Consider the following 26,723-nt stretch of genomic DNA (forward strand, 5'->3'; position numbering starts at 1 on the left):
TATGAACAAGCGCAGCTCAATTGATCCTGAGAGTGTCGCCCAAGCATCGCTGGTCTTTCTTCGTAAAAAACTCCGTCAACTTCTCTCTGTCCTCCTCCGTCAGATACAGGGTCAACGCGAAATGCGCTCTTCGGGGGAATTCGTGCTCCATTTTTGATTCTCCTCTCGGATTTCCTCGGTTTAAGGGGATAGCTTCTCAATTTGTGGACAAGGACCCTGTACCATACATCGAAAACTGGAGAACTTCAGCGGTAAAATGTGAAAGGAGTTTCTTTACTGTTTAAGGCTCTGGTAAGTTGCCATATCATAATCAGCTAGCAGGTAGTCAATTTGTCTTTTTGGCCGGAGGCTACGGAGTACTGAGTACGTATTCAACTTGGCTGCGCTGTGCGTGGCGGTCAAAAAGGCCGTGGTCGAGGTTGGGGTGGGTATCAATGCCATGTGTACTTGGTAGTTGGCTACCTGGCGAAGAGCTCGTGTCTGATCCGCGCTCAGGATTTCACCAAGGATATATAGTCTTTGGCCATCTGACTCATAGATTTCATTTCAGAGCTCAAAGAGCTTCAGTACCAAGTCCTAACTTTAGGTCCAACTGACCACAAAACCCGGCCCTCCCCGACGAAAAAGATATGACAAAGCTCAAATTGGAAAAGCCCAGAGTATCAACTGCAAACCTGACAACTCACCACTCTAGAGATCTACAGCTATCAGTTTCAAGATGGTTTAAGGCAGCAGGGGACATACCGTAGATCCCTAGGAGCTCGAACGGGTGAATACGTCACAAACCCTCACCTGAGGCTTGCCGGACTGCTGGCAAGCCGGAGGAAGACGACGCAGCCGGAGCGACCGAATTGACACGTCGGGCCAGAATTGCCTTCATCCTCCCAGCGAGGACTTGGCGACTGGCTGCGGGGCTGGTAGCGGACTATATAGAAACCCAATATATCAGTTTCAAAGAGGAAAATCATTTTCAACCAGGATATCGGGAAATCAGGAGAGAATTCTGGGGAAACATGGGCATAAATCAGCTACCTCCTGTTTTCTCAAGGGCAACGAAGCCCTGTAAATCTCCTGCCCACCACACTTCTGGGGCTCCTTGTTCTTTAGGCCTTGCCGCCCACTGCTGCTTCTGGGCTTGCTCGGCACGACCACCCGTGGAACGACGCTGCCGACGCCGAGACTACACTTGGCCCACATCCATTCGGTGCTAGATGGGGTTTTGAATTCGAAGATCGAGCAGGTTGACCGCGCTGTTAGCGGGGTCGCGACGGTGGTGGTAGTGGAGGAGGAGGAGGAGGAGTTGCTGGTGGGGCCAACGGGAAGAAGTTCGAGCGACGGCGGGAGGAAGATGGAGCACGTTGAACGGGCCGTTAGAGGGGTGGCCGGCTCCCAGGGATATTTGACAGCGGCGGAGGTGTTGCTGATGGCCGCCATTTGGAAGAGCTCTGTAAAAGAACCTTTTTTAAGAAAACTAAAAGAGGATATAAAAATGAGGTTTGGATTAGGTAGAAGTGAGTGGTATTAGGTCGGGATTTGATAGATTGCTGTTATTATTGGAGTTGAAGATGTGAAATTTGCACGGCAAGTGAAAGAGAAAGAAAAGTGAAGAGGGTCGAAGAGAAGGGGGTTTTATATCTTCTCTCTGGGTTGAGTAACTGAAAATTTTCTTTTCCCTGCAAGTCGACAAGTGCTTTTATCGAGTGAGTCAGGGGACAATATGAAAAGAAAATTTTCCTTGAACATCCCGTGTATCATCAATAATAGATAGAGCCCGACAAGAATAGGATTCGGTTCCTATTCAGTAAGCAGATGGGAGAATCCCGTCCAGATACAGGTAAATAACTGGTATGCCGACTTTCTCGTAACTCTGGGTAATGCCCGTATCAATTAGACGGCATAGGTGCCATCATCTAGGGGCATCAGAATGCGAGAAGGATGCACTGGTAAAACAGAAACTGCGAATGCTGCCTCATGACCGGAACATGGGCCCTAGATATTCTGCCCTTGTAGCCGGCCGGCTTAACACATATAAAGCACAAGAGCAGCCTGCATGTTGGGTATGCGAGGATTGGTAAGGAGGAGAAGAGCCATTGCGTGAGCAAAGAAGACTCAACCACGGCAAGTCAAATTGCAAAGCAGGGGGAATATCAAGGGGATGAACAGAAGAGCCTGAATTTTAAACGATATCTTTCCAGCCCAGCTATGAGAAAACACTAATATTGCACACGGTTTCCCCCCTCATTCTACACTGCTCAACATTCACCCTGCTTTTGAGGCCGTAGACCGAGGAATATGAAAGAAAACAGAAGAGAGCCCAATATGACATTTCACGAAATTAAGTTCAGCACTGAGTAAGTCTTGGGAGACACAGAGCCCACGGTAAAAAAAAGGGGGGAGGGGGGGTGGGGTGTGGTTAAAAAGGAAAGGGAGACAATAGATTCATAGAATTAATTGCACAAAAGAGGCCTCGAATTTTTTTTGGCATTTCCCCGTTCCATTCTGTTCGCCTAGAGCTTTGCTGGAAAACAAAAGAGAAAACAACATTTCTGGTAGCACTTGATGGTTCTGCAACGGTTTTCAGATTAAGACGTATTTCAACGGCTTAGATAGCGAAACGTACGGACTAACCCAACGTCGCAATTTCAAGCTACACGATCGTTTATTTGGCCGCTCCGAGAGAGGGGAAGTTCTTCTCGTCGACAGTGGGGCCATGGCCGCCGTTACCACGTCCACGGAATTCACCGCGTCCACCACGGCCTCGTCCACCACGATCACCGCCACGGCCACGTCCACGGAAATCGCCACGGCGTGGGGGCTCGACATAGCGCATGTCAACATCGAGAAGGTTCTTCTCTTTGCGCTGCTTCTCGCGGCGGGCCTTCTCTTCGCGTCCCTTGATGTAGGCGTCTTCTTCCTCGTCGCGCTTGAATTCTTTAGCGCCGGCCCATTTCTTATCAACCTTGGAGCCTTCGTTGGGCTTGCGAGCCTCCTTGATGCCGAGGTCCTCGCGCCTGTTCTGCTCCTGCTCAGCCAGATAATCGGCATAGGACTTGGTCTTGTCCTGGGGCTCGGGCTCCTTTTCTTCTTGCTGCTCTCCCTCCTGGGCTTCGGTAGCGACTTCCTTCTCGTCATTTTGAGCAATAGCTTCCCCAGCCTTCTCATCGACCATGGTGGATTCTCCAGTAGAAGCACCCCAGCCCTGGTCATGCTGTTTTCCGGTAATGCTAAACAGTCTGGGTTAACACAAGGTTTCACGTGTCAATTATTAACCGGGTAGAGAACTTACGTTCGATCAGTCTTTGATCGTCGGTCCTCGCGAATAAGATTTCCGCGTTGGTCACGGTTCTTTACTCCACCAACGTAGGGAGCGCGAGGTGCCTCCTCAGCTGGCCTGGAACGGTTGGCACGAGAGTTGGCAGCTCCCTCTCGGAAGGCTAAGAAAAGTAGTTAGCATAACAAAGTCTACTAGACATAGAGGTGTAAGCAGTTACCTCGTTCATTGCCGGTGTATCGTGGACCACCGCGGGACAAAGCAGGATTGCTGCCACGGGGTTGGACCGGCCCGTCACGCTTGCCATGGCGAGGAGCTGTCTTGTCTACGACTTTGACAGGTGGTTGTGGCTCCCGATCGGGGTCGAGCTCGGGATCATTGCCTGTGAAAAACACCCCAGCAATCACGTTAGATTTATTTTCACCAATTGGGCATCAAGCAACAACAAGAAGTGGAAAAAAAAAAAAATCAATTGAAGGCATATGTATCGTGGTTGGGGTTTGATGGGCATTGGGAACCGTACCAAGAAGCTCGTAAATGTTCTGTTGACAAACGCACACATCAACAAGTCAGTTTCTTATATTTCCATCAATTATAGCGACAATATCAATTGAGAGTCGACAACAACCCAATTGATGCGCAGGGAAAAGGACGAGCTTGTCTTTGGAGCACGTCGCAGGATTCAGGGCTGACCGTACCTTGGACCGGACGTCCGACATGACGCCTGGTATTGTTATGCCTTCCTTGGAAGGCCTTCCGTTATCGCAACAATTCGGGTTGGAAGAGTGGTTGGGAAGAAAGCGAGCCAGACGAGATGGGCAGAGGTCCTCGAAGCGAGATCCAGGAATTCAGCCTCTCGAACTGAGATGTGACGGGAGGTGGTCGATGGGTGGGGTGGCAGCGAGAGAGAGTGAGTGGTTTGTGTGGGTTTGGGAGAACGAGAGCGACGTCGAAGTTGGAATTTTGCCGCTCGTTTGCGTTAGGCTGGAGCCAGCCCGCCCGAGCCACGCTGCTGCTGACTCAGCGCATTATGCTAAGCGAATTCCGGTAATTCGGCCCGTCGTTTCTCCGCCTTAGGGTTTAGGGTATTACATCATACAGCAGTCTCATGACCGCGCTCCGTCGGCTATAAGGCGGTAGGAAGTATGTATGTATATTGATGGATGCGAAGAGATCAGTCAAGAGCTACTATGTACAAGCAACAGAAACTCCTCGTGACGCTTTTCAAAAATAAAATAAAAAAAAAAAAAAAAAAAAAAAAAACACATTTGATCGTAGCCATCATACACCATAAGATCATCACATCCAAACGCCAGAATATGCATTGTCCGTAGACCCGGCCCTTGCTCCAATATGATGTTGTTTCTTTGTATATATATATATATATATATATCCCATTATATGCATAAGGATCCTCCGTCGAGGAGGGAAAAAGTGTACCAACAGTAGACTTGTAAACTACGGGCCACTCGACAATTCAAAGACTGTTGCAACTTCATACGTGCGTGTAGACCCGGAAAGTCATTGTTGCGAGGTGGAAGGAAAGTCGGGAAGGGGGAGGGGGCGACTCGACCTTGCGCTAGCGCACATTGCTCTGAGCATAGCTGAATGGGGTCTGGAAGTGCATGCTGGCACTCAATCCGAATGGATCCGTATCCAGCATCGGATCGAAGTGATCGGCGAACGACGTTGCCGCTCCGAATCCGTCGGTATCGCCCACATGTGAATGCAGTTCGGAGTGACTGCCTCGCTGTGTCCCTCTTGCCGTGGAGAATTCATGGGCAAACGTGTTCGGTGTGGTCGTCGACTCTTCGGGTTCTTGTTGATCGTGAGAAATTGCTTGTGCGCCATACTCCTGCCCTGTTTCTCAAACACAGTCAGAACGAACAAAAATCCGCATGATCAACCGGTTCACATCACCAAAAGGGACGGGGCAACTTGCCTAATTGCTCATAAGGTCTGGAGAATGGTGTAACGATATAAGAGGAGTGCATTCGGGTATTGATGGGGGTGCCAGAGGGTGCTCCTGGTTGAGAACCCGCATTTGTGTCTGGGGTGTCGATGGACGTAGGAGTCAGAACATGCGCTCCCTGACCAAAACCACCGGGCTGCGGTAGCACTGGTGCCCGTGGAAATTGGGACTTATGCGACTGTGACTGAGCATGGATTTCTACTCCAGCCGGGGACATCCCACCATGCAATGTATATCCGGAAGAGACAGAGGCAGCAGGCGAGGGAGAGACGTGTGATGACGGAGTGGGTTGCTGCGTTTGTGAAGAGTGCACATTGTAAGCTCCTTCATGTTGGGAGACACCAACTTGCGCGGATCTCTGTGCAATTCCAACTGACTGTTGATGTGTTGGTTGTCTATTGAACATTGGCTGGGAAAGGGGTGACGGACGGTGGGGCTGATGAGGAGGCAATCTCGCCGGTGGTAGACTCGGACTGCCACTCTTGAGACGCAATTCCCCCTGGACATCAATGCCTGGAGCAAATAACCATTAAGATCGGTTGTTGTATATATGTACAGTTGAAGTATCAAACCTTTTTCTAATAGAATCCGCTCGAGAAGCGAATTTTTATATCGCAGCATCAAACATTCATCGGCAGCGCTACGGTGGCTTTGCTGCAAGGTACGGAGGGTCTCCTCATTCAGTTTAATGGTGGCTTCGAGCTGCTTTATGTATTCCGTCCTTCGTTCGCGGAACGCGGCCTGGGCCTGTCTATTGCGTTGTTTACGTTCTTCGGACGTGGCATATATCTGGATAGAAAGCCGCGAATTAGCCGTACAAGAGATAAATTTTACAAGATGGTCTCTTAAACCGACAACGAGGAGCTTAAGGTTGGCATACTGGTTTTCTTCCACCTTTCCGCTTTTGCCGCTGAACTGGATCCTGATGGACGACGACTTCGCCCTCCGGCTCTGGGGTGGAGACGGCTGAGCTGTATGAACCCTCGACGTGAGGCGGTTCGGCCTTCGGAGCTACTTCCTCCCCAACGGTCGTCGTCGTGGCAGCGATTCCATCCCTCAGAGCGTGGTCGCCGTCGACTAAGGATCCCATTGGGAACTATAAGCTTCCCCGGGTATGCGACAGGAGGACGGGCGCTTTGATTCTCGCCTTGTTGGGGGGGGCCTTTTTCTCCCACGGGGAGAGCGAGGCGATAATGACACGACAGCGACAACGGAGGGTCGCGGTTAACTAGACGACGGAAGCGCGCGGCTGCTAGGACGTTGGACCAACAAAGGGCCAGAAGTTCTCTTCCAAGCGCGGATTGCGGGAAAATATTTGGGGGGGGCAAAGGAATTGAGATAAGAGTGGTTGGTGGGTGATTATTCGCAGCAGAAGAGATTAGAGACGTGGTGAACTAATAATAAAAGAATTTGCTAAGAGAAATAGCCGGCGGAGAGAGAGGACAGAAAGTCACTGAAACCCGAGTCGATGGCGGAGATCGGCCATTCACAGCAGACCACCCAGTCCCACTCTGGTTGCTCTCGACGCCCGAGGGAGTGTGACCTCGTTTGGTTTTTTGGGTTGGCGATGGGGCTTTTTTGTGCTTTTTTTAGTATAGCTATTGACCGTGAGGGGAAAGTCTGGATAATGGCTCCTGGCAAAACGCCGACAAATATCCGTGCTGGCTACGGGGTCCAAACTTGCGGAGAATCGTCCACATTTTCAACCCCATCGCTGGACTCTCTGGGATGACTTCTCTACGCTATCTTACCGCTGGTTGTGCATCAGCCCGACGTCATGTTTAGCCGTGAGGTGGTTTGAATCCACCACCGCCATCGATTTTGTTCCAGAAATGCCAGCTTCGTTCAAGCAATTGGGCCAAGACATTGCTCTCAAATTCGACGGTGACCCCTTTCAAAAGAGCAAACTTCAGCGCACAGGAAGAGCGACGACAAACTCGCTGCGTGGACGTTACACCTCCTCTTATCACTCGAAATGACTGCAGTGGTGTCAAGGCTGCCGCGCTGCCGGTGACCCAAGCCAATCGCCACTCCCCGCCGTTACGCCTCTCGCACGGCGGGGCGTGCTCCTTGTAGGAGGAGGTTGTCAAACGGTCCCATGCTGAGTTTCCGGCTTGGTGGTTGTTGATCGATATATTTTTGACCTGGCATTACTACCCAGCAGCCTGACACGCAGATCAAACTTCCAATTCCCCCCCTCCGAAACGATTGTGAACCTGTGCCTAAGGTTTCCGTTCGAGGTTCTCTATGCAGTAGCCGACAATAAGCTTGACCGCAATAAGATCGGTAGCCTCGAGAAGACAAGCTCAGCTTGAGCTTTATGCGGTCAAAAAATTAGTTCCTTTAGAGCCAAACAAACGGTCGCTTGAGATCCCCCGAGAACTATCTTTCCACTTAACTTTTGATCGTCGTCACTCGTTTTGGACGCGAGATCTTTGTATGTCAATGAGAGGCTACAGGATAAATAACTAACTGGTGGTTGAGGATCGTAGACCCGCCTTTGGCCCCGGTCCTCTGATGTATATACATGTCGCAATCCATGAATCCTGAAAGTTAGAAGCTGGACACCTGACAGTCCCTGGCCGTTGAGGGGAAACCTGCAAATAGGCACTCTGAACGAAGTAAGGCGCACGCACTTCCAAAATCCAATTAATCCTTGCACTCCACTATCTCCGCCCGCTGACTTCCGAGGGCAACCCCTCAACGGTCGGTTCGCTGCCACGCATATCGCGACTCATGGCCCCTCACCGTCCGCTTGATGGACACCTTGCGTGACCCGAAGCCAGTCCATTGTGCTGAAGTGGTGTGCCTGGAATATGTATGGGCAGTACAATGTATAAATCTTTCCAAGTTAGAGGGATTGATGCGTAGACAATCTTGGGATTGCCATCAGAGGGGTTCTAGCTTCGGCATCATGTTGGATCGCCGCATCAACCTGCCTCTAAAGGTTCAGCGTGCTCCCATTTAAGAGGCCCAGAGCGAATTCAAAGGCGAACATGGCTCCGGTGGGTGTCGAGACGTGGCATATAAGGACTAAATATTTGGACAGGAAGCAACTCTCATTTCGAAATCTCACCACAATCCCTCGCATGAGCGCCTTTCTCTATCGACTGATGTGAATCAAATCTAGTGGATCCAAGGACGCAATTTGCCAAAGCCCTACTCGAAAATATGCAGAAATCAACCCCTCACCCGTTCGACCCGCTGTCGCCTGATGAAATTACATTGGTATTTCTTATTGATATTTGAATTGGCTGGACGGCCATGCAAGATGGCTAACACGGCACCAGGTCGTTCAAGCCGTCAAAAAAGCATACGCAGGTAAAAATGTCATATTCCGTGTGGTCACCCTTGCGGAACCGCCAAAGGCGGAAATGGTACCATTCCTAGAGGCAGAACATGCCTCAAAGCCAGTAGCTCCGCCCTCACGAACTGCCATGGTGCAATTCTACTTGGACGATTCCTCGGATTTTCGAGAGATTCGAGTGGACCTCTCCAGTCGAGAAGTGACAGAGGAGTTGAAGCTTACTGGAAAGCATTCATACATCGACCCGGCATTGATGGACGAATGTGAAGAGGCATGCCTGAAAGACCCCGAAGTTCAGAAGGCTATCGCTGCCTTAGATCTTCCACAAGGTGCCGTTGTCTGTGTCGAGCCTTGGACATATGGCACGGATGGTATGCACGATATGTCCAAGCGTATTTTGATGGTATTACCTACGACTCGACCTGGACGGTGATAAATTCTCGATGCTGATGACCACTGAAGTGCTACTTTTATATGCGGTTGAATAACCATGGCGATGCCAATTATTACGCATATCCCTTGGATATTTGCGTGGAGATGACAGACAATTTAAAAGTGATTGGAATCCTCACCCTTCCGTCCGCTGAGAGTGACCGCATGAAACCTGCCAGCGAGGGAATCAAGCCATTTGATCGAAGAAAATTACACGAGTCAAGCGAGTACCATCCAGACCTTGCTAAGAACCGGCGTATGACAACCAAGCCGTTCCATATTGTTCAGCCCGAGGGTCCTTCATTCAAAACAGATGGCAATTTGATTACCTGGGAGAAGTGGCGGATGCGCGTAGGATTTAATTATGTGAGCACATGAGCATAGCATGGTGCAACTCCCAGAAGCTGACCTTATATAGCGCGAAGGGCTGACTCTCCATGATATTACATACGATGGTCGTCGCGTGTTCTACCGCTTGTCTCTTTCGGAGATGTTCGTTCCTTACGGCGATAGTCGAGCACCTTATCCTCGGAAGGCAGCTTTCGACTTGGGAAGTAATGGTGCTGGGGTGAATGCTAACAACTTGAAACTTGGTGACACTCTCTGTCCTTTGTTCTAGCTTCAAGGGCAAGTCTAATACTTTATAGGATGTGACTGTCTCGGCTCAATCAAGTACTTTGATGGATACCTGCACACCACGGCTGGTAATCCTCTTGTCCTTAAAAACGTCATATGTTGTCATGAGGTAGACGACGGGATCCTATGGAAGCATTCAAATTATCGGACAGGCAATGCCGTCGTAACGCGGTCCCGAATTCTGGTTTTGCAGACAGTTATCACTGTTGGAAACTATGAATATATCTTTGCTTTCCAGTTCACGCAAGATGCGGCCATCAATTATGAAGTGCGGGCAACTGGGATTCTGTCCACCGTCCCCATCGATATCGGCGATTCTGTGCCTTATGGGATCTCAGTGGCTCCCGGGGTACTCGCCCCTTATCATCAACATCTCTTTTGCCTCCGAATTGACCCTGCTATTGACGGACATGCAAATTCGCTTCTCGTCGAGGACTCCGTGCCAATGCCGATTGACGACCCGAAGGTTCACAATCCGTTCGAGATTGGGTACACCACTACAAAGAATATTGTCCAGACAGAGACACCCCTCGACACCGATATTACTAAAGGCAGGGTATTCAAAATCATCAACGAGAACATCACCAACTCCGTCACCGGGACCGCGATTGGATACAAGCTTGTTCCGCATTATTCACAAATGCTCCTGGCACACCCATCGTCGATCCATGCCAGGCGGTCCGAATTCTGCTCCCATCCTATCTGGGTCACCAAATACAATGACAAGGAGCTTTATGCTGCTGGGGATCACACTATGCAGTCTCTCGGGGGCGAAGGAATTGGATCGTGGATCAAATCGCGTCCTCATCCTACGAGTGTTCGAAACGAGGACATTGTTGTTTGGCACACTTTTGGCACGACGCACAATCCTAGGGTTGAGGATTGGCCTGTTATGCCTTGTGAGAAGATGCTGGTGTCGCTGAAGCCGGTAAACTTCTTCGACAGAAGTCCCGCGCTCGATGTTGCGATCAGCACTCAGGACCGCAATCGCAGTGTCCTTGTTGATGGCCGTGGAAAAGACTGATCCTTGCGAGGGAAAGCCCTCAGAGCTTTGAGCAAGCTTAGATAGGGGACTGTAGAATGCTTTCCATGACAGAATTAGATACATGTTTAGCTCCATAGGATGCAAGGCAACATTTTTGCCATAAATATGATAATATTTCCGCGTGGTCATGTACGACTCCATAAAAGACATGGACTCGGTTGTTGGGCACGGAGAATTTTGCTGGCGCGGCCTGAGAACTGCCCAGCGACGGCGCGCCGAGGAAGCAAAAAGCAACCAGGGGTTGGTTGCCCCAAAAAGCTTATCGGGCGCTCACATGAAAATAGCATCGTCGAGCTGTACCCCGGACTATTTCTTCCACGAAATCTTTTGAAGAGGGTATAAATCAGAAATTTGCTTCACTTAATTCTACAGAATGGAAGACAATAATAGCGTATCCCCCGATGATCAGAAGCTCGACAATACGTCAACCGAGCCGCAGCACCTCCCCACCCCGCCGTCGACAGATCAGCCGAAGACAACACAACCCGCCGTCACAAAGCCCAATGATGAAGAGTCTGATTGGGAAGAGTTGGACGGTACTGAAAATCTGATGTGAGAATTCTGCTTATTGGTAATTTGAGCTAATGTATTTTTTTTTTTTTTTTTTTAAATCTTCCCAGATGTCCTTGATCATTTCTCCGCGTCCGCTAAGCCAGGGTCTGCTTCCGCCCGGCCAAAACAGGAGCAAGCGGCTACGGCCCAGCAGCAAGAGGAAAAGCCGAATTTAGATCAGTTGCCAGAGCCAGATGAAGAAGCTTTGTTAAAACAGCTAGAAGCTGGTATGGCGGAATTATTAGGTGGAGGCGGAGGAGAGGGAGGTGGCGATGGCGCTGCAGATGGTGAGGATGACTGGAATGCTTTGGCGCAGGAGTTAGCGAAGAGCGGTATGAAGCCTGAAGATCTGATGAGGATGATGATCGGGGAAGATTTATCGGCCAGTGGCGGTGAATCAAGTAAAGATCAGTCAGGCAAACCGGAGGAAACTTTCCAAGCGACCATTCGAAAAACGATGGAGCGAATGCAGGAGTCCGGCGATAAGGCTACAGCCGCAGTGAACGATAGCGCAGATGACGATGTTCTTGTTCAGATGTTGAAGGCCATGGAGGCTGCAGGAATGGGCGGTGATGGACAAGAAGATGATGAGGGGTTCGAGAAGATGCTTATGGGCGTGATGGAGCAGTTGTCGACCAAGGAGATTTTGTACGAGCCGGTAAAGGAACTCCACGAGAAGTTTGGACCTTGGCTTGAGGAGAATAAGGAAAAGTTATCCAAAGAGGACTTTGAGAGACACGTTAAGCAGGCGGGCCTCATGGCGGACGTCATGAAGAAATTCGACGAGCCGGGGTACTCGGATGATAAACCTGAGCATCGCGCCTATATATGGGAAAAGATGCAGGAGGTACGTGGTGATGTTCCTACGCCCCAGTTTCGAAGAGTTACTGGCGCTGACATGTGTTGATAGATGCAAAGCACTGGCACTCCGCCGAAAGAGCTCGTATCAGACCCTTTCTCGGATGAACTGTTTGGTGCTGGTGGACCACAATGCCCGCAACAATGAAGCAGATACCTCTTCATGGGCTTGAAAATTGCCACTATTTGCAGTCTATTGTACTGTATATGAAAATTCGATACCCATATTAGTTACTCTATTGTTGCGATACTCGCTAGTGATCCAAGTGCCTGGAGCGCCGTTCACCAAACCTTTAAACCATGTCCATCCAACTCCAGAAAATTCAAGTTCGAAAAGGCAAAACGGGTGTATCCGACGCTCACTCATCCATGCGACATGTCCATTTGCTCACTCGGATCTGAAATGGCCGCTGTATAATGTGAAGCAATCTCAGCAAATATCCTGTCATAATCCTCGTCTTCGCCTTGGTTACTATCTGTGTGATTCGCTTCAATTCGGCTTTCCATTTCTTCCAGGAACGCTTCATACTCGCGCTCTTGCGCGAGATATTCTTCTAAGGCAGCCTCGTCTACACCCCCGTTAGCCCATAGCCTAGGGTCAGGGCAAGAATAAGGAATTCATTGTACAAATAACTTACCATCCCGTGTTTGGTCATTGTGTTTTGTATCACTATCCTCTCTTGCGTGGTCATCCTCGTGGATATCCATCATTTCATCCTCTACATTGCTAAGGACCGGCGCCGAGCGTGCCATCTCCTCCTCGAATCGTTGCTTTTGCGCGACGTAGTCCATCCACAGTATACTATCCTCTCTGGCGCTGAACATTGAATTTTCACGCCCCCGTTTTATCCGATTTAAAAACGCATTGCGCCGAACATCTTGGGAAGCCCGTCCCGCAACTCGGGCGGCGGGATTGCGTATTTTTGAGGCATACCGTTGCGCGTAGGAGGTGTGAGGCGATGTGGAGGAGGGAGGTTTTTTTGTAGTTTCTTTCTCTTGGTTGGGATTTCCTTGGGGCATGGGAAACGCGAAGGGTCGAGGAGGGTTAGCACATTGGGAGGAGTAGGGGCGGTGCGATGGGGGGGTTATTATGCTGAATATATGGGGTGGTGAGGGCGAAGGAAGAGTGGCAAACATTGCTTCGGTCATTCACTTCCAGAACTCCTAAACAATAATAATTGGTGAGAGTGCAATGACTGTTTTCTCAAGTAAAGTGGCGGCCCTCAGTTAATGAAGTGTGAATTCATCACGCGTTAGGAGGGAGATTCGCTCTTAAACGCGTTGGAATCACTGATCGCTGGTGGATCAACAATAAGCCGAGGAACACTTCACAGCAGACGCGAACTTGTATGATAGCTCACGCTCCCTCACTTTGCAGAGCAGATGTAGCGAATTGATTGAGCTCACCTTCCAATACAATGTGCTTTATGATGGTTAGTATTTATCATCAAGTGCTTTTTGTGCTTGCTTGTAATATATTTCCAAGCCTGCTGTATCTTTATATTTGTTTCATTTTAACTACTCTCTACTTGCTTAGTCGTCGTTCTCTCCCATGATCAAATTTAACTCGCCAAGTGACTGCTAAAATGGCTATCAGTGCTCCATTCAACAGCCTGACGGCTGAGAACCAAATCGCGGTTGGCTCTGCTTCGGTTGTTTACAATGTCAACAACATTGTTGCTTTCAAGTGCCCTATCCAGTTTGACACCTCCAGGGCTCAACGAGGCGAGCGGCTTACTGCATTTTTACGGCGCCAGAGTGAGGCCTCCACAACAGCATTGGAAAGTGAAAAGGCGCTATTCACTCTCCTAGAGAAATCACCTCATCCAAATGTTGTTCGCTGTGCCTTTATTGCTGAAGAAGGAATCTTTCTTGAGCACTTGGCCACGCCATTGAATACCTATCTCGAATCTCAGGAGATAGTCCCACAACCTCTTAAAGCTCGTTGGCTGCTTGAGCTTACTAGCGCTGCTGCCTGGATTGAGAAACTTGGATTTGTGCATGGGGACCTACGGCCTGAGAACATCTTACTGACGGCAAAGCTTCACCTAAAACTCATTGATTTCGACTGTGCAGTTGCACGCGGAGAGGAACTACACAGCTTCGTTGAGCCATACTGGCAGGATAAGTCCGATGGTAGTCTAGGGAAAGCAGGGCCTAAGAGTGAGCAATTTGCTCTTGGGTCATGTTTGTATTTCATCTTTTACGAAGCGGAACCTGAGGTCGATATCATCGATGGTCAGCTTGCTTTTCCAGACATTTCTTCAACCGGCTTCGGGTCCCTTATCATAAAGTGCTGGGATGGACGGTTTCATTCCATTCGAAAACTCGCTTTATCTGCGCTCTGGACCGTGGCCAAAGCGGGCTATGTCCGTGTCCTGCTTAAGTTCCTTTACTCGCGCTCAATTGGTTTCAAGAAGTCGAGGACTACTTCTGGAAAATTAGGCCCCCTAAGAAGATTCTGTGAGGGCTACCTGGACGACCAGCGAAGGAACCATATGCCCCCTTGTGTGGTTCAAACTCAACCCATTGATATCAGGCGCGCTTGATCCGACCTTTCTTCGACCTTTTGTGCCCTGGAGTTACTGGGTTTCTCTGGACAATCGACCTGGCTGTTCAGCGCATTCTATTCTCGCCCTTAGGAACGGCCCTTTGGGAAGGGTTTCAAGATCCCTTAAGGGAGCCAGACTCTTAAGTCTAGTTCCGTCACGTTCATCCCCTTTGTTAATCGACACCTAGAGATCGCTGCGTTTATTTGGCAAGATATTCCATTGTATCCATGGATTATATTGCTTTCTGGAAATTTTGCGGCGTCTCGACTTTCCCGCTTACTCATCTGGAGAGGACTTCTGGTCTGGTAATAAGCATCATCTAGCGCTTATGACGATCCGTCAACCAAACTTCAAGCCGTGGTCTGATCGTCCTGCTTCCCTCGGAATCTGAGTATTTTGAATGGTGATGCTTGGATCCAGGGTTTCTCTTTCCCCCACCATCCATAACCCGGCTCTGCGGCCAAAGAAAGTGAATGGATAGCCCATGAAGGCTTTTTGATCACAACCCAGGAAATCGTACGTACTTGCGAACTTGGGGAATTGGTTTTCAGTACTACCCCAAACCATTCTTTTTTTTTTTTTTTTTTTTTTTTTTTTTTTTTTTTTTTTTGGGGGGATATTTTTGAAGTGTCTGTAGATAATGACTGGGAATTATAGGGGCTAAAAATAGTGCCCCTTTGCCACCGTTCTGCTCTAATAACTCGTCGTTCAGGTCTGAAGGATTGCAGCTCGCGAGGGGTGTTTGCAAGGGTTGGATGGGATGATCTTCATACAGTTACAACGGCGAACTACCTTGACAGAGCTGATGCCGGTTGGCTATTTAGCACTACACGCTATTTTTCCGCAGAAAATTTTCCAGATGGTTAATAGGGATTATTGGATTATTTACCGGATATTTTTCAGTTGAGTTTTACCATATTCCAGTGTCCCGACGTAGCCGGTGTAAGAGCGGGTCTTGACCGGGGGATGTAAAAAAAAAGAAAAGAAAAAAAGGTATGAAGAAAACTGAGAGCAGCTTGCTCGCTTGCTGTTGACAAGGTAATTCTTTCTTTTTTTTGCCACTTGTTAGACGAAGGTTTCCTTTTAATGGTAAAGTTGGCCTGGGGATGTAACCCTTGCATCGAGACACCTATATCAAGCCTCGGAGTCGTTTGTGCTGTTCTTGATGTGTACACTTCACGCGTATGTACAGCGAGAAGGTATTTCGTAGACACTTCGGAAAGATGAATCGATCGAAGATCAGCATGGGAGAAAAAAGCTATGCTATAGGTGGCATTCATTAAGTTGCCATGGAACTAGTCAATAAATTATCAAAAGGGAGTAACTCGGCGAAGCTGTCAAGCAAGAAGCGTTTCAGGCTAGATGTCAATGACGCATATGGTAGCAAGCAATGCAACAAAAAACACCAGAGGTGTACAGGGGAGAGAGAGAGAGAGCCCGCGAAGGGTGTCATGGTATGTAGTATAGCAGAGCTTTGGATATCAATATTTTCTTTTTCCACCTTCGAGTATGATACAGGAAGAAACAACCCCCAGTCCCCCTTCCGGCATCATAACAGACATGAAGACAAGAATGGATAAGGAATGGATGAGAAAGGACGAATCTCTATCAAGGAAGGACAGGGACATCACCCTCATCAAACAAAAAAAATAAAAATAAAAAGGGGTAATCAAGGAGAGAATCATTTTGAGAACATTACAAATAAGCTGGTGTATAATTGGGTTTTGTCAATGCGTACCGTGTACACAGTATTCGGAAAGGCTTGTTGTGGTAAAAAGAAAAAAGGTCAAAAGCAGAAACTCAGCAAAGATCAAATCATAAAAATGGAAAATCCCAAACTCCGTGCCGCCGTTTGTCGATGCCCATATGTCGGAAAATAAACTCGTGGAGAAACCAGATACCTTAAGTCGAGCTGCTGTGGCAAAACATTACAGTCGAATGGTTATGTCTTTCGCGTGTCTTTGTTGTGGAGGGGGAGGAGAGCACCGTGAGGAAGGTGTAGTAGGCACTCGTCCTTTCGTTCAAAAAAGAACCGACACGCGAGCAGATCAACCAGACAAGCCGCCCTAGCAAAACACAGACTCGTATTTTTGCGGGGATGGGATATAGACCTTAGAAATTCGAGGCAGGGTTGACGGGTCCGGGGTTGTGGTATTGATCTAGAGTGGTCTTGAAGGGGCTGCTGGACATCGAGGCAGCATGGCTGTGAGAGCCGAGAGCTGTACCGGTGAGGTCATCTTCATCAGGTTCGGTTCGCGCGTTTCTCTTGCGACGTAGTCTGTAAACCACGAGGGCAAGGCCTGAGAGTAAGACGGCACCTCCCACACCGACGACTACACCAATGATGATGTTTCTACTGCTGTCGCTTAGCCCAGAGCTATCGGAACCTGATGGATCGTCGCCAAGTCCAGGCGCGTTGGTTGGCTGGGGAGCAGTTGACTGGCTGGTTTGGATGATAGTTTGGTCATCGCTGGTGACCGTGTAAGTGACGATGACCACTGATTTCGAAGGCGGAGGTGGCGTGTCCCTTGTCGGAGTTGGCCTTGGAGTGGTGGGCGGTGTTGATGGCGGAGTCGACTCTGGAGTGGAGGATGGGAGCGTAGGAGTTGGCTGCGCTGTGCGACTCGATGAAGTTGAACGTTCAGAAGTCGACTCAGAAGTGGAAGTCTCTGGATCCGGCTGCGAGGTCGGTGAAGAGGTCGATCGCGCGGACGATGTGGGAGTGTCGTCGTCGAGATCGTCTCCAGTGGCCGATGATTGCGGACTCTGGACGGCGTCACCGAGGCTCAGCTGCCGTCTGTCGGCACCGGCGCCGGATACAGCGACAGCAAGGACGATGAGCGAAAGCAGCAAGATGGAAAGTGTCGACGGCCACCTCATTTTGGGTGGATTTCGAGAATCGATATGGGGAGATCGGTGGAGGTCTGGCGCTGTTGCCGAGGAGAGAGAAAGAGGATGCCGGCACCTCAGGATAAGGAAGTCAAGTGAGAGAATGTCTAGAAGAAAGAGCAGGTGATGTGGAGTGAACAGAGAGGCTAAAGTGAAAATTTTGAGAGAGTGATATCGAACGAGTGTCGCAGGATGAAGTCCGGCGGGAGCGAGAGCGAATGAACCTGGGACGGTGAAGCAAGGGGGCCGGCGGGAGGGACTGCCTGGCTTAAGAAAAAAAGAGTGGCTTTCTGGCAGCGTCAGGCGGGCTTGCCTGGGCGGCCGCCAGCCGCGTGCACAATTCGGGTTAGACGGCCCAATGCATAGCGAAAACAATACCATACTTGCATACCGGGGAATGGAGTGTGCTCCGTACGGGGCGTACATTGAAAATATGGAGTGTGTGTCCTGAGACGCGATCACCAGGGCATCCAGACCTGACCATTGGCTGATTTATTGGCTTCTGTTCCTGTTCCACCAACCGAAATCCACCTTTCAACCTTATTTAATGAGCGATAACGGGTTCGGTACGCCGTATTACAGGAAAATGTTGTGCATGTGGATCTCCCGGATTACTTGCGAAACGTGACGCGCCATGTGCTATGCCCAATCCGTCAAGCGCCGTCGTCGCCCTAAGGCCTGCTGACACACTCTCCAGTCGCCGCTTTTAAAGTCCTCTCAGCAACAACAACAACAGCAGCAGCAGCAGCAGCAATGGCGAGGGCTGCAGTGCAGAGAGCTCGCGATGGGCTTCATCGTTCTGGATCTTGCGAATACCTGACGGGGGGGTGGTGAATGCTGGAAGCTTATTTTGAGTTTTTGCGCATAGCTCCTCCGTACATATCAACGTATGGAGTGACTAACAGGCTGATTGAGCTGTAGCTGCGGAATTTACCAACTCATCGGGAGTTCAACATTCGACCTACGTTTTCTTCGCCTGCCCGGGCTGCTCTGTATTTTCTTTTTCTTTTTCTTTTTCTTTTTTCTCTTTCTTTTTTCTCTTTCTTTTCTGCGCGTTCTGGCATACTGAACGGCTGGAGGAAAACAAAAAAAAGAGTTAATTATCGATTAATTGGCTCTCAAATGTCGTCCTCGGCGGGTGTCCAACTTCCACCGAGCGACCCTCCCACCTCGCTCCCCAGCTCTGACAAAGGCGTAGTCGAGAATGGCGAACCGAAGGAGATTAAAAATGAATTGGAATTTGCGCAGTGGTACGACACCGCCGGAGCGGAATTGCTGGAATTCACATACGAGAAATACCAGTATGCTGCTCCCCTTTGACTTTACCCTCTGCAGACACTTTGCTGACATGTCTTCAATTTTCCGTTAGATCATGCCTTGACGAGCTGGAGATGACCACTGCCCACCTCGATTCCCTTCTCCGTGATAGCTCCTCGACTCTTGATCTTCTATCCAGCTTATCCCGGTCTTTCAAGTCCGTTGAAGCACAGACGACCGCCTTCCAGCAACAGTGCGAAGGGTTGCTGGCCGCTGAGCAGCGGAGCGCTAAACTCGCGGATGATATCCAGGAGAACTTGCAATATTATGACTATCTGGATCCTGCATCAAGAAAGCTCAATGCACCAGGAGCTGGTAACTCGGTTCGTAGAAAGGACTTCTCTGATATGCTGCGACGGTTGGACGAATGTCTGGACTATATGCAAGCACATGTAAGGCGGTCCCCTGCGCTGAGATACCACTTGTACTTGCTATATCGATACTTACTGTGGATTTCAAGCCCGAACAAAAGGAAGCAGAGACATACAGGGCACGTTACCGCCTCCTACTAACCCGTGCTTTGACCCTAATCAGAGGGCATTTTGTCTCCACGCTGCGAGAAATATCCTCAGGGGTATCAAAGCGCATCGCCGATCGGCAGCTAAATGACACTACGATGTCTGCGTTGCTCTACGCAAAATTTCGTGTAGGAGCAGCTGACATGAAAGACATCGGATTAGAGATCCAAAAGAGAGCCGTGCCGCCATTGGATCCCGAACAGGGCGCTGAAGCGGAGTATCAGAGCTTACTTAACGAGCTTCATTCGAATTTCTCCGCGACACGAGGAAAGTTGATTATACCACTTGTCCGGAAGAGATTGAATGATATCGCGAATGCACCTAGCACCTCGAAGGACCTTGTTGCCTTTGCGCGGACGAGTATCAGCTATATTCGAGGAATTTGCTTGGATGAGTTCGACTTGTGGGGTCAATGGTTTCACGGACAACAGGGTCTCTACGATTTTCTAGAGTCTGTTTGCGAGCCATTATATGATCACCTAAGGCCTAGAATCATCCATGAAACCCAACTGGTCAAATTATGCCAGCTATGCATACTCCTCCAGACTCGATACCTCATGGATCCAGAAGAAGAAGGCGAATATCCTAACCCAAACCAGTTGGATTTCTCTACTTTAATCCAACCTGCCCTTGAAGATGCACAGACACGTTTGGTCTTCAGGGCACAAGCGATTCTAAGAGACGATATTGAGAAGTTTAAACCTAAACCTGAAGACCTTGACTATCCCGCTCGAAATAGAAGAGTTTCTCTCCCCGCAGCAGATACTAAGGGACCGGCTACTTCTGGGAGAAAACAATCCCATATTGACCCCACGTCTCCCTTGCCAAACCCGCCGATGATCGTTGACGAGGAACTTGATTCTCCAGGGGAGAAGGGCCCTAGATGGGACTTTGACTCTAGATCAGTATTTGAAGGCTGGTATCCTACCCTGAGGAAAGCTGTCTGGTTATTAAGTCGCATATACCGGCTTGTCAATGTATGTGATGGCCATCTCTTCCACTATATCGTCTCAGCAATGCTAATTGGTGGACCTAGTCTACCGTCTTTGACGATCTAGCTCATCAAATAGTCCACCAAACCACCATCTCTCTCCATCAAGCCAGTACTCAAATCGCCGCCAAGTCCTCCCCAGCCGACGCCCAGCTCTTTTTAATCAAACACCTCCTCATCTTGAAACAGCAAATCGTAGCTTTCGACATTGAATTCGTGTCTCCAGAAGTATCCTTTGATTTCTCTGGGGTGACAAATACATTCTGGGAACTTCGCGAACGCGGCGGTCTATTCAACCCACGGAATCTCGTCCGGTTGCTTGGCGACGGACTTCTCCCACGAGTCGTCGAGAATATGCTCGACGCGAAAGCTGAGTTAGACGGCAGACTTCGAACTGTAATCAGTGACTTCACGAACTCCTTTTCGGCGAAGATGACCACTCCGCTACCATCTAACGAGACTTCTGCCTCACAGGCTCGTGGCGCGATTGAGAAGACGTGTCAGGCTGTTCAGAAGGAAGTTCCTGAGCTAAGAAAGGTACTGAGCAGTTATATTGACGATACTAGAACGAGGGAGACTCTGGTAGCTGCGGTGCGGGATAGCGTTATTCAGCTGTATGAGGATTTCTTTGAGGCGTACGCTTCTGCTGAGACGAGCAGTGATCGAATGGCGAGAAAAGCCGCTGGGAAAGGACGAGCGGATGAGGTGTGGGATGTCGAGACCTTTACTGAATGGAGTGAAGGCGTCTTCTGCGTGGGGATATCAGGCCTGAGGGGTTCGGAAGAGGATGTAGAAGACTCCGACGATGCTCGCAGCGCAGGGAGTGTGTAGCTAATGAGTTCTCTACGGCGCGTTGCGGCTGTGCACGTTTCCCGTGTTAGGTTTTATATAGTATTCAGAGTTGACAACATGGGTACTTTTTATTCATTGCCTAGCACTAAGGTGGTTAATGGCCACAGATAGTGAATCGACATGTTGGAGGATAATGCCAGCGATCTCACCGGTATGCTCTTCTGTCAACATATCTATTTGAAGTAGCCAAAAAATTATGCTCAAGAAATTTTGAAAAGGCCGGGAGAACGTAGAAAAAACGCAGGTAACAGATCAGAGGAGGAATCAAAAATAAGAAAACAAAAATATTATCGCTTGGTCCGGAAATTCGCAGACAGGTAACCATAGACGTATCGTAAGTAATTAAAGAGGGAAAAAAAAATAAGAAATAAGAACAAAAGAGAAGTAAAGACGGAAAGGGCGGGCTGCAGGCAGAATTCCGGGTTTAGAGCTACTCTATGGGTAGGCCCAGTATCTAGGCAATAGATGGACCCAGGGTTGTGCATAGTGCTGTATCTACAAGTGTCCAATCTTCGCATGGAGTTCTGTATCCAAGAAGTTAAAGTTTGGATCGGGTATACAGAAGGGATGTTGGGAGAGGAGGGTCTCAGCGGTGGGACGGTCAAATGTATTACTGTAAAACGGTTAGTGAAACGCCCAAGAAAGCCAGGCGAAACAGACGAACTCACATCGTGAAGCAGTCGTACATAAAAGCTATAGCTGCTGGACAGATGTTCATCGACACATCTTCAGGGATAGGCGGCGCTTGGTTCAAGCTTCCAAGTTTGAAGATTGCCCCAATAGCCTCTTCTTTGCTCCATGGACGTCGACCAGCGAACATTTCCAAAACCACACACCCAAGAGACCAAATATCGACTTTGGCACTATATCCTTGGCCTTGGGACTGGACTACCTCTGGTGCCATCCAAAATACCGAGCCTTGCATTGAGTTGGTCACGTCGTTTCCGTAGATATTGTCGCTTTTCTTGGAGATACCAAAATCCGATATCTTGCAGGTTCCGTCGAGGTCAAGGAGGATATTGTCGGCCTTGAGATCTCGATGGAGAATGCCCTTGTCATGCAAGTAGGCCAGACCACGCAACGTCTGGATAGTAAGTGATTGAACCACACTTTCCTCAAACTTGCCGTGTTTCCGAAGACAACTTCCGATAGAGCCACCAGGTATATATTCGAGGTAAATGGACATGGACAATTCGCTTCGATGGCAACCGAGATATTGTACAATATTCGGGTGTTCCAAATGCTGCATCGTGTCGATTTCATGGTCCATAGCCTGCACCATTTCTTTAATACGGTCTTTATCGTACCCGGCTGCTTTCTGGTTGACTTCCACTTGTTTCACCGCCAAGATCTCACCGGTCTCTGCATTCATGCCGAGATATACTCTACCGTATGTACCTTTGCCAATGAGCTGACCTCTAATAATTCTAAAGGTTGCTTGCCTCTGCGGCAGTTTTTCCTGGGGAACTGGGTGTTGTGGTAGAGGATCCAGGTCACTCAATCGACTGCCTGGTTTAGGACTGATCTGCATGATTCTCGCCCCAAACATTTTGGTGCTCTTCCGCCGTAGCATACCGGATTGTGCATTTTTGGATGCAGCAATGCTTTGATTTCGGCGGATCTGATGAGCTCCCTTTGCGACCTCACGGATTGACTTCATGCGGCTCAAGCCAGTAGAGCGGCCGACATTCCGGTGTGCGACGGTTTTCGGGGCTGCTTTTCCTTTTAGAGTTGACTCATCTGACCCTAATGTGTCGGAGGCATTCCGTGGAATGGACGTCGTAGGGGGACCACCTTGACCTACACGGTCTCGGAGGGTAAAAGATTGCTCTGGTTCTGTGTCTGGGTGACTTGAAGTTGCAGTTGGCGATATTGGAGGAGTGAGAGGCATAGCTTCCAGATAAGGCTCATCTAAGTCGATATTCGGGAAGAAATCATCGAGATGTTCTATCATTCCCTCGACTGGAGGACGACTTGCCCAGACGTCATCCCTTACAAATGACCGGCGGCGAGCGCTCCTTGAATCTTCGGGAGAAAGGTCATCAGTATCGGGATCCCCTGAATAATGTCCGCTTCGCGAGTCACTGTGATCGGTGAGTGGTGTGAATGAATCGCACGGACCAGGGGACTCGAAGGTCACAGAGAGGCCTTTCGCCGCCCTGGAATTTGTATTCACAGTCAAGGCCGGTTTTGCTAATCGGCTTCTAGTCGCAGGCGGTTTCTTGTTTACTTGAAGTTTATTCTTGCCGTTTGCAAGAGGAATGGCGAAGAGGCCTTCGTCAGAATCCTCGTCCGAATCTTGAGGCGCGGGCTGAGGTGATTTAACGAAAGATACTTCAGTTTCTTGGAAATCGAAGTCTGGGCCGTGTGACAGTCTTGATGGCGGTATTGCTGACGCTCTGCTTGGGCTTGCAGAAAATGAATGAACGGACTTGTCAGGAGGTGTGGACTCGGCCTGGGTGGGAGTTGATTTTCTTGCTATAAGTTCACTATTTGCACTAACTGAACGGGCAAAGGCTGATGGTCTTGGTGAAGATGAGCTACCGCAATGGGGACTGGCACTGCCAGCATCCACAGATTCCGTCGAAACCCTCCCGAACTCTGATCCAGACGGAGTGCGAGGCGAATGGCCAAAGGATGTCGAAGATGCCAGGGGTTTGGCAATCGAGCCAGAGATCTTTCCCATGTTGGCAATGGCAGCAGCGATGCCCATGCTAGGAGAGGCATTTTTCGGGCTAAAGCTAGACGACCTTTGCCGGTTATCGGACAAGAAATCCTTCGAAGACCGCCTCTGATGACAAGTGTTATCTGTGGCCTTTTCCCCAGGCTTTTTGTTCAAAGAGTTGACCTTTGTCAGGGTGCTAGATGCCGATGGCGCTGTTGGTGGCTCTCTCCGTGGAACCAGGTCGTCAGTCCGTTTATCTTCGTACGGCGAAGTCCGCGGTAAATCGAAATCAATGAATCCTCCCCGCTTTATTCCGTATGTAGTGACCGTTGATGCCTGTTTCTTCTGAAGCTGTTCCCGCCTGGACTGGAGGAAGGCTTGCTGTTTTTGTTCAGTTATCCGACGATGCTCTTCGTGCGCTGCCAGGATCGCGGCGTTTCGTTCTTTGTCCTCGGAGAGATTCTCACCCAACCTGTCATCTTCAGGGAATGGGGAATAAGATGGTAGGTTTTGCATAGATGAGCGGTGCGCTAAGGAAGGCGATACTCGACGAGTATGACTAGGTTGGTTGGTCCTATTACGTGTGTCGTCTTCAAGGATATTTCTCTGTGGTTTAGCCCCATTGGCAACTCTGTCCGAAAAGGACAGACCGAGGCCAGCATATTGAGAAACGTTAAAAGCCGACGGTGTCATGCTTTGTATATAAAGTTTTAAACTTCCTTGGGCGTCTGATCTGGAACGGCGATTGACGACTAGCATGGTATCGCTTAGTGGCTCCTCATGATCAACTTGTCCAGGTTCTGTCACATATATCAAAGCGCTAGAAGGATCCTTGATTCCGACTCCATTGCACAGGCGGGCTCGGAGCAGGTCCGCAGCATCAACGTCAGTAACATCTACCAAGCGGTAGTTCCAGCCGTCAAGAGTTACAAAGATGAACTTCTTCGGAGGAAGGTTCGAAATGGCCTTTCGTGCATGAGATTCGGAAGACGGTAATGACATACCCATTACCAAAGAAGTTTCGCTGGCGTTTAGGCTTGGCTTCCCGGAGTAGGGGAATGATTGGTTATTTCGAACCGGGCTGATAGAAGCGTCATGATGCGGCTCTTCTGAAGGATGGGAGGGACCAATTTTCTTTCGGATGGCATTTAAAAACCCTTTGTGGTCCTTAGTAGACAGTTCCGTCTGTTTCGTTGAATGATCTGGATTTGAAGATCCTTGGGCTTGACGCAAACCGCGGCTTATAATAGAATCTGAGCTATTTCGTTTAGCATGGCCAAATTCCCCAGTTAAAAATGCGGGTTCTGCTGTTGCCATGGACGCGAATTGGGTCGCTGGGCTTCCTGCACGGGAATTGCTGGATGCACGAAGTCCTGCCCCGTGGTCACTAGATGCAGAGGGACTATGTCGTCTCCATTCCCCAAAGGCGTTGACTAGAATGTTCCGAGATAATTCGGATCTGGAACTTGGCTCTTGATAGCCAGATTCAGTAGAAGAAGGGTCGAAGGGAAAAGAATCTGCTCTCAAATGAGGAGAAGTTTCCACACCCCCGTCCGTAGACGCGCTGGGATGTAGATTTTCGTAGAATCGCGCAGACGGAGCATTTTCAGAGTTGATACCTCGAATAAGTTTTCGCATCCGAACTCCCTCTTCGCGCTCGCGACTTTGGTCCCACCCAGTTCCGCTCTTAACGCATTCTTTGGCGAGCTGGGGATAGATATCTTGGTGCATTTTGCCAAGGTTCCCCATGCCGTTTGCCCCTCCGCAGCCCAGGTCAATAAAATCCGCTCCCTTTAAATCTAGTGATTTAAAAGTTTCTTGCCATTCAGTGGAGAATCCATTATGGACAAGCCACTGCAGCACGCGGTCGAGAGGCCATCTCTCATCGGCTTCATGGATTGATAAACCAGAGGATATGGCACTGGCGGCGTGGCGGCTAGAGTTCTCACGGGTTGGTCCCTGAGAGTGCTGCAGCGATGATTGGCCATGAACATTCTGATTTAATGCTAGGGGATTACCCGAATCGGACTGTTCCCGGAATGAAGACGGGACTTGGTGAGAACGATTCATTTGATCGGCGTATGATTGCGGGATATATCGCATAGTGTCCGAGTCGGGTGGATACCCAGCCCTGTCTGCACGAGAGAAGTTATCGTAAGAGTCAAGCGGCGGTATGCCAACTCCAGGACCAAACGAACTCCCGCCGGGGATGTACGTTGCGGACGTAAGAGGCTGATCATTAGTGGGAGGTGGTTGGATAGAAAGAGAACCAGAGTTTGGAGGCTGATGAGGATTGTAAGCCAAGGGTTGGTTGTAAACTTGATTGGAAGAGAGCATGGAGGGAGGCGGAGGTAGATAGAAGCTTTGTCCCATGCCCTGCTGCCTCGACCATGCCTGTTGCCACCCAGGCTGGTTTCCATAGCCTGATACACGAGGAGGCACCGGTGGCGGCGGAGGCAGACCAGCATGAGATGCTGCATGATTAACTCGTGGTGGAGGGGGTTGCGGAGGAGGTGGTGGTAGCTGCATCACATGGCCTTGGGATGCTGTTTGTTGAATTGTTTGCGGTGGTGGGCCCGGGACATATGGTTGTTGCCGTTGGCCATCCATTATTGCTTATCCTGCCGGTTCTTCCCTACTGTGGTGGTTTCCAGATGATTGCATTGGAGGCTGAAACATTCAGGGCCTGAGCACACAGACAAGCGTGGTTGGCAACCTGATAATCGATTCAAAGAATAAGCCAGATACCATTGAATATTTCAAGTCTTCTCTGGTCAATTCATTGTGAAGCTGAAGTCCAAGGTCTCAATATTAAGTAGCTAGAAGCATATTGCTCTTCGGCTCGCGACGTGGTCGGTGTCCCAAA

The 26,723-nt window shown here is 49.5% G+C and overlaps 10 protein-coding genes across 11 annotated transcripts; 4 read left to right on the top strand and 6 right to left on the bottom strand.

The window, feature by feature from the left end:
* Window positions 1-778: 778 nt before the first annotated feature.
* Window positions 779-1,434, bottom strand: D8B26_003273 (uncharacterized protein; the record flags this gene model as incomplete). The annotated part of the gene is made up of 2 exons (XM_066124091.1): window positions 779-925; window positions 1,033-1,434. 2 exons carry the CDS (start codon window positions 1,432-1,434, stop codon window positions 779-781), a joined length of 549 nt encoding a protein of 182 aa, XP_065980167.1.
* A 415-nt stretch (window positions 1,435-1,849) lies between these two features.
* D8B26_003274 (uncharacterized protein) lies at window positions 1,850-4,208 on the bottom strand. 2 transcript variants are annotated; one of them, XM_066124092.1, is made up of 6 exons: window positions 3,970-4,208; window positions 3,795-3,813; window positions 3,492-3,653; window positions 3,287-3,434; window positions 2,629-3,224; window positions 1,850-2,565 (listed from the first exon to the last, which is right to left on the bottom strand). In XM_066124092.1, the coding sequence occupies exons 1-5, from the start codon at window positions 3,988-3,990 to the stop codon at window positions 2,660-2,662; spliced, it is 915 nt and encodes a 304-aa protein (XP_065980168.1). In that variant the 5' UTR covers window positions 3,991-4,208; the 3' UTR covers window positions 1,850-2,565; window positions 2,629-2,659. The 2 variants fall into 2 exon arrangements, with proteins under 2 accessions (XP_065980168.1, XP_003068507.1); XM_003068461.2 differs by having other exon boundaries at window positions 2,081-3,224.
* A 642-nt stretch (window positions 4,209-4,850) lies between these two features.
* D8B26_003275 (uncharacterized protein) lies at window positions 4,851-6,333 on the bottom strand (the record flags this gene model as incomplete). The annotated part of the gene is made up of 4 exons (XM_003068460.2): window positions 4,851-5,131; window positions 5,202-5,756; window positions 5,816-6,032; window positions 6,124-6,333. 4 exons carry the CDS (start codon window positions 6,331-6,333, stop codon window positions 4,851-4,853), a joined length of 1,263 nt encoding a protein of 420 aa, XP_003068506.2.
* A 2,081-nt stretch (window positions 6,334-8,414) lies between these two features.
* D8B26_003276 (uncharacterized protein) lies at window positions 8,415-10,785 on the top strand (the record flags this gene model as incomplete). The annotated part of the gene is made up of 5 exons (XM_003068459.2): window positions 8,415-8,471; window positions 8,534-8,953; window positions 9,013-9,348; window positions 9,401-9,575; window positions 9,630-10,785. 5 exons carry the CDS (start codon window positions 8,415-8,417, stop codon window positions 10,640-10,642), a joined length of 2,001 nt encoding a protein of 666 aa, XP_003068505.1. The 3' UTR covers window positions 10,643-10,785.
* Window positions 10,786-11,005: 220 nt separating this feature from the next.
* PEX19 (Peroxisome chaperone and import receptor) lies at window positions 11,006-12,649 on the top strand. Its single transcript, XM_003068458.2, has 3 exons — window positions 11,006-11,199; window positions 11,284-12,062; window positions 12,126-12,649. The coding sequence occupies exons 1-3, from the start codon at window positions 11,037-11,039 to the stop codon at window positions 12,219-12,221; spliced, it is 1,038 nt and encodes a 345-aa protein (XP_003068504.2). The 5' UTR covers window positions 11,006-11,036; the 3' UTR covers window positions 12,222-12,649.
* On the bottom strand, window positions 12,280-13,210 carry D8B26_003278 (uncharacterized protein; the record flags this gene model as incomplete). Its single annotated transcript, XM_066124093.1, has 2 exons — window positions 12,280-12,531; window positions 12,712-13,210. 2 exons carry the CDS (start codon window positions 13,208-13,210, stop codon window positions 12,437-12,439), a joined length of 594 nt encoding a protein of 197 aa, XP_065980169.1. The 3' UTR covers window positions 12,280-12,436.
* Window positions 13,211-13,659: 449 nt separating this feature from the next.
* On the top strand, window positions 13,660-14,622 carry D8B26_003279 (uncharacterized protein; the record flags this gene model as incomplete). The annotated part of the gene is made up of 1 exon (XM_003068456.1): window positions 13,660-14,622. One exon carries the CDS (start codon window positions 13,660-13,662, stop codon window positions 14,620-14,622), a length of 963 nt encoding a protein of 320 aa, XP_003068502.1.
* Window positions 14,623-16,737: 2,115 nt separating this feature from the next.
* On the bottom strand, window positions 16,738-17,505 carry D8B26_003280 (uncharacterized protein; the record flags this gene model as incomplete). Its single annotated transcript, XM_003068455.2, has 1 exon — window positions 16,738-17,505. One exon carries the CDS (start codon window positions 17,503-17,505, stop codon window positions 16,738-16,740), a length of 768 nt encoding a protein of 255 aa, XP_003068501.2.
* A 1,131-nt stretch (window positions 17,506-18,636) lies between these two features.
* Window positions 18,637-21,257, top strand: COG3 (Golgi transport complex subunit 3; the record flags this gene model as incomplete). Its single annotated transcript, XM_003068454.2, has 4 exons — window positions 18,637-18,815; window positions 18,884-19,223; window positions 19,292-20,326; window positions 20,386-21,257. 4 exons carry the CDS (start codon window positions 18,637-18,639, stop codon window positions 21,169-21,171), a joined length of 2,340 nt encoding a protein of 779 aa, XP_003068500.2. The 3' UTR covers window positions 21,172-21,257.
* Window positions 20,386-26,565, bottom strand: D8B26_003282 (uncharacterized protein). The gene is made up of 2 exons (XM_003068453.2): window positions 21,861-26,565; window positions 20,386-21,805 (listed from the first exon to the last, which is right to left on the bottom strand). The coding sequence occupies exons 1-2, from the start codon at window positions 26,465-26,467 to the stop codon at window positions 21,688-21,690; spliced, it is 4,725 nt and encodes a 1,574-aa protein (XP_003068499.2). The 5' UTR covers window positions 26,468-26,565; the 3' UTR covers window positions 20,386-21,687.
* Window positions 26,566-26,723: the final 158 nt, after the last annotated feature.

The sequence above is a fragment of the Coccidioides posadasii genome, chromosome 2 (genome assembly GCF_018416015.2).
Source record: "Coccidioides posadasii str. Silveira chromosome 2, complete sequence".
Lineage (NCBI taxonomy): Eukaryota > Fungi > Ascomycota > Eurotiomycetes > Onygenales > Onygenaceae > Coccidioides > Coccidioides posadasii.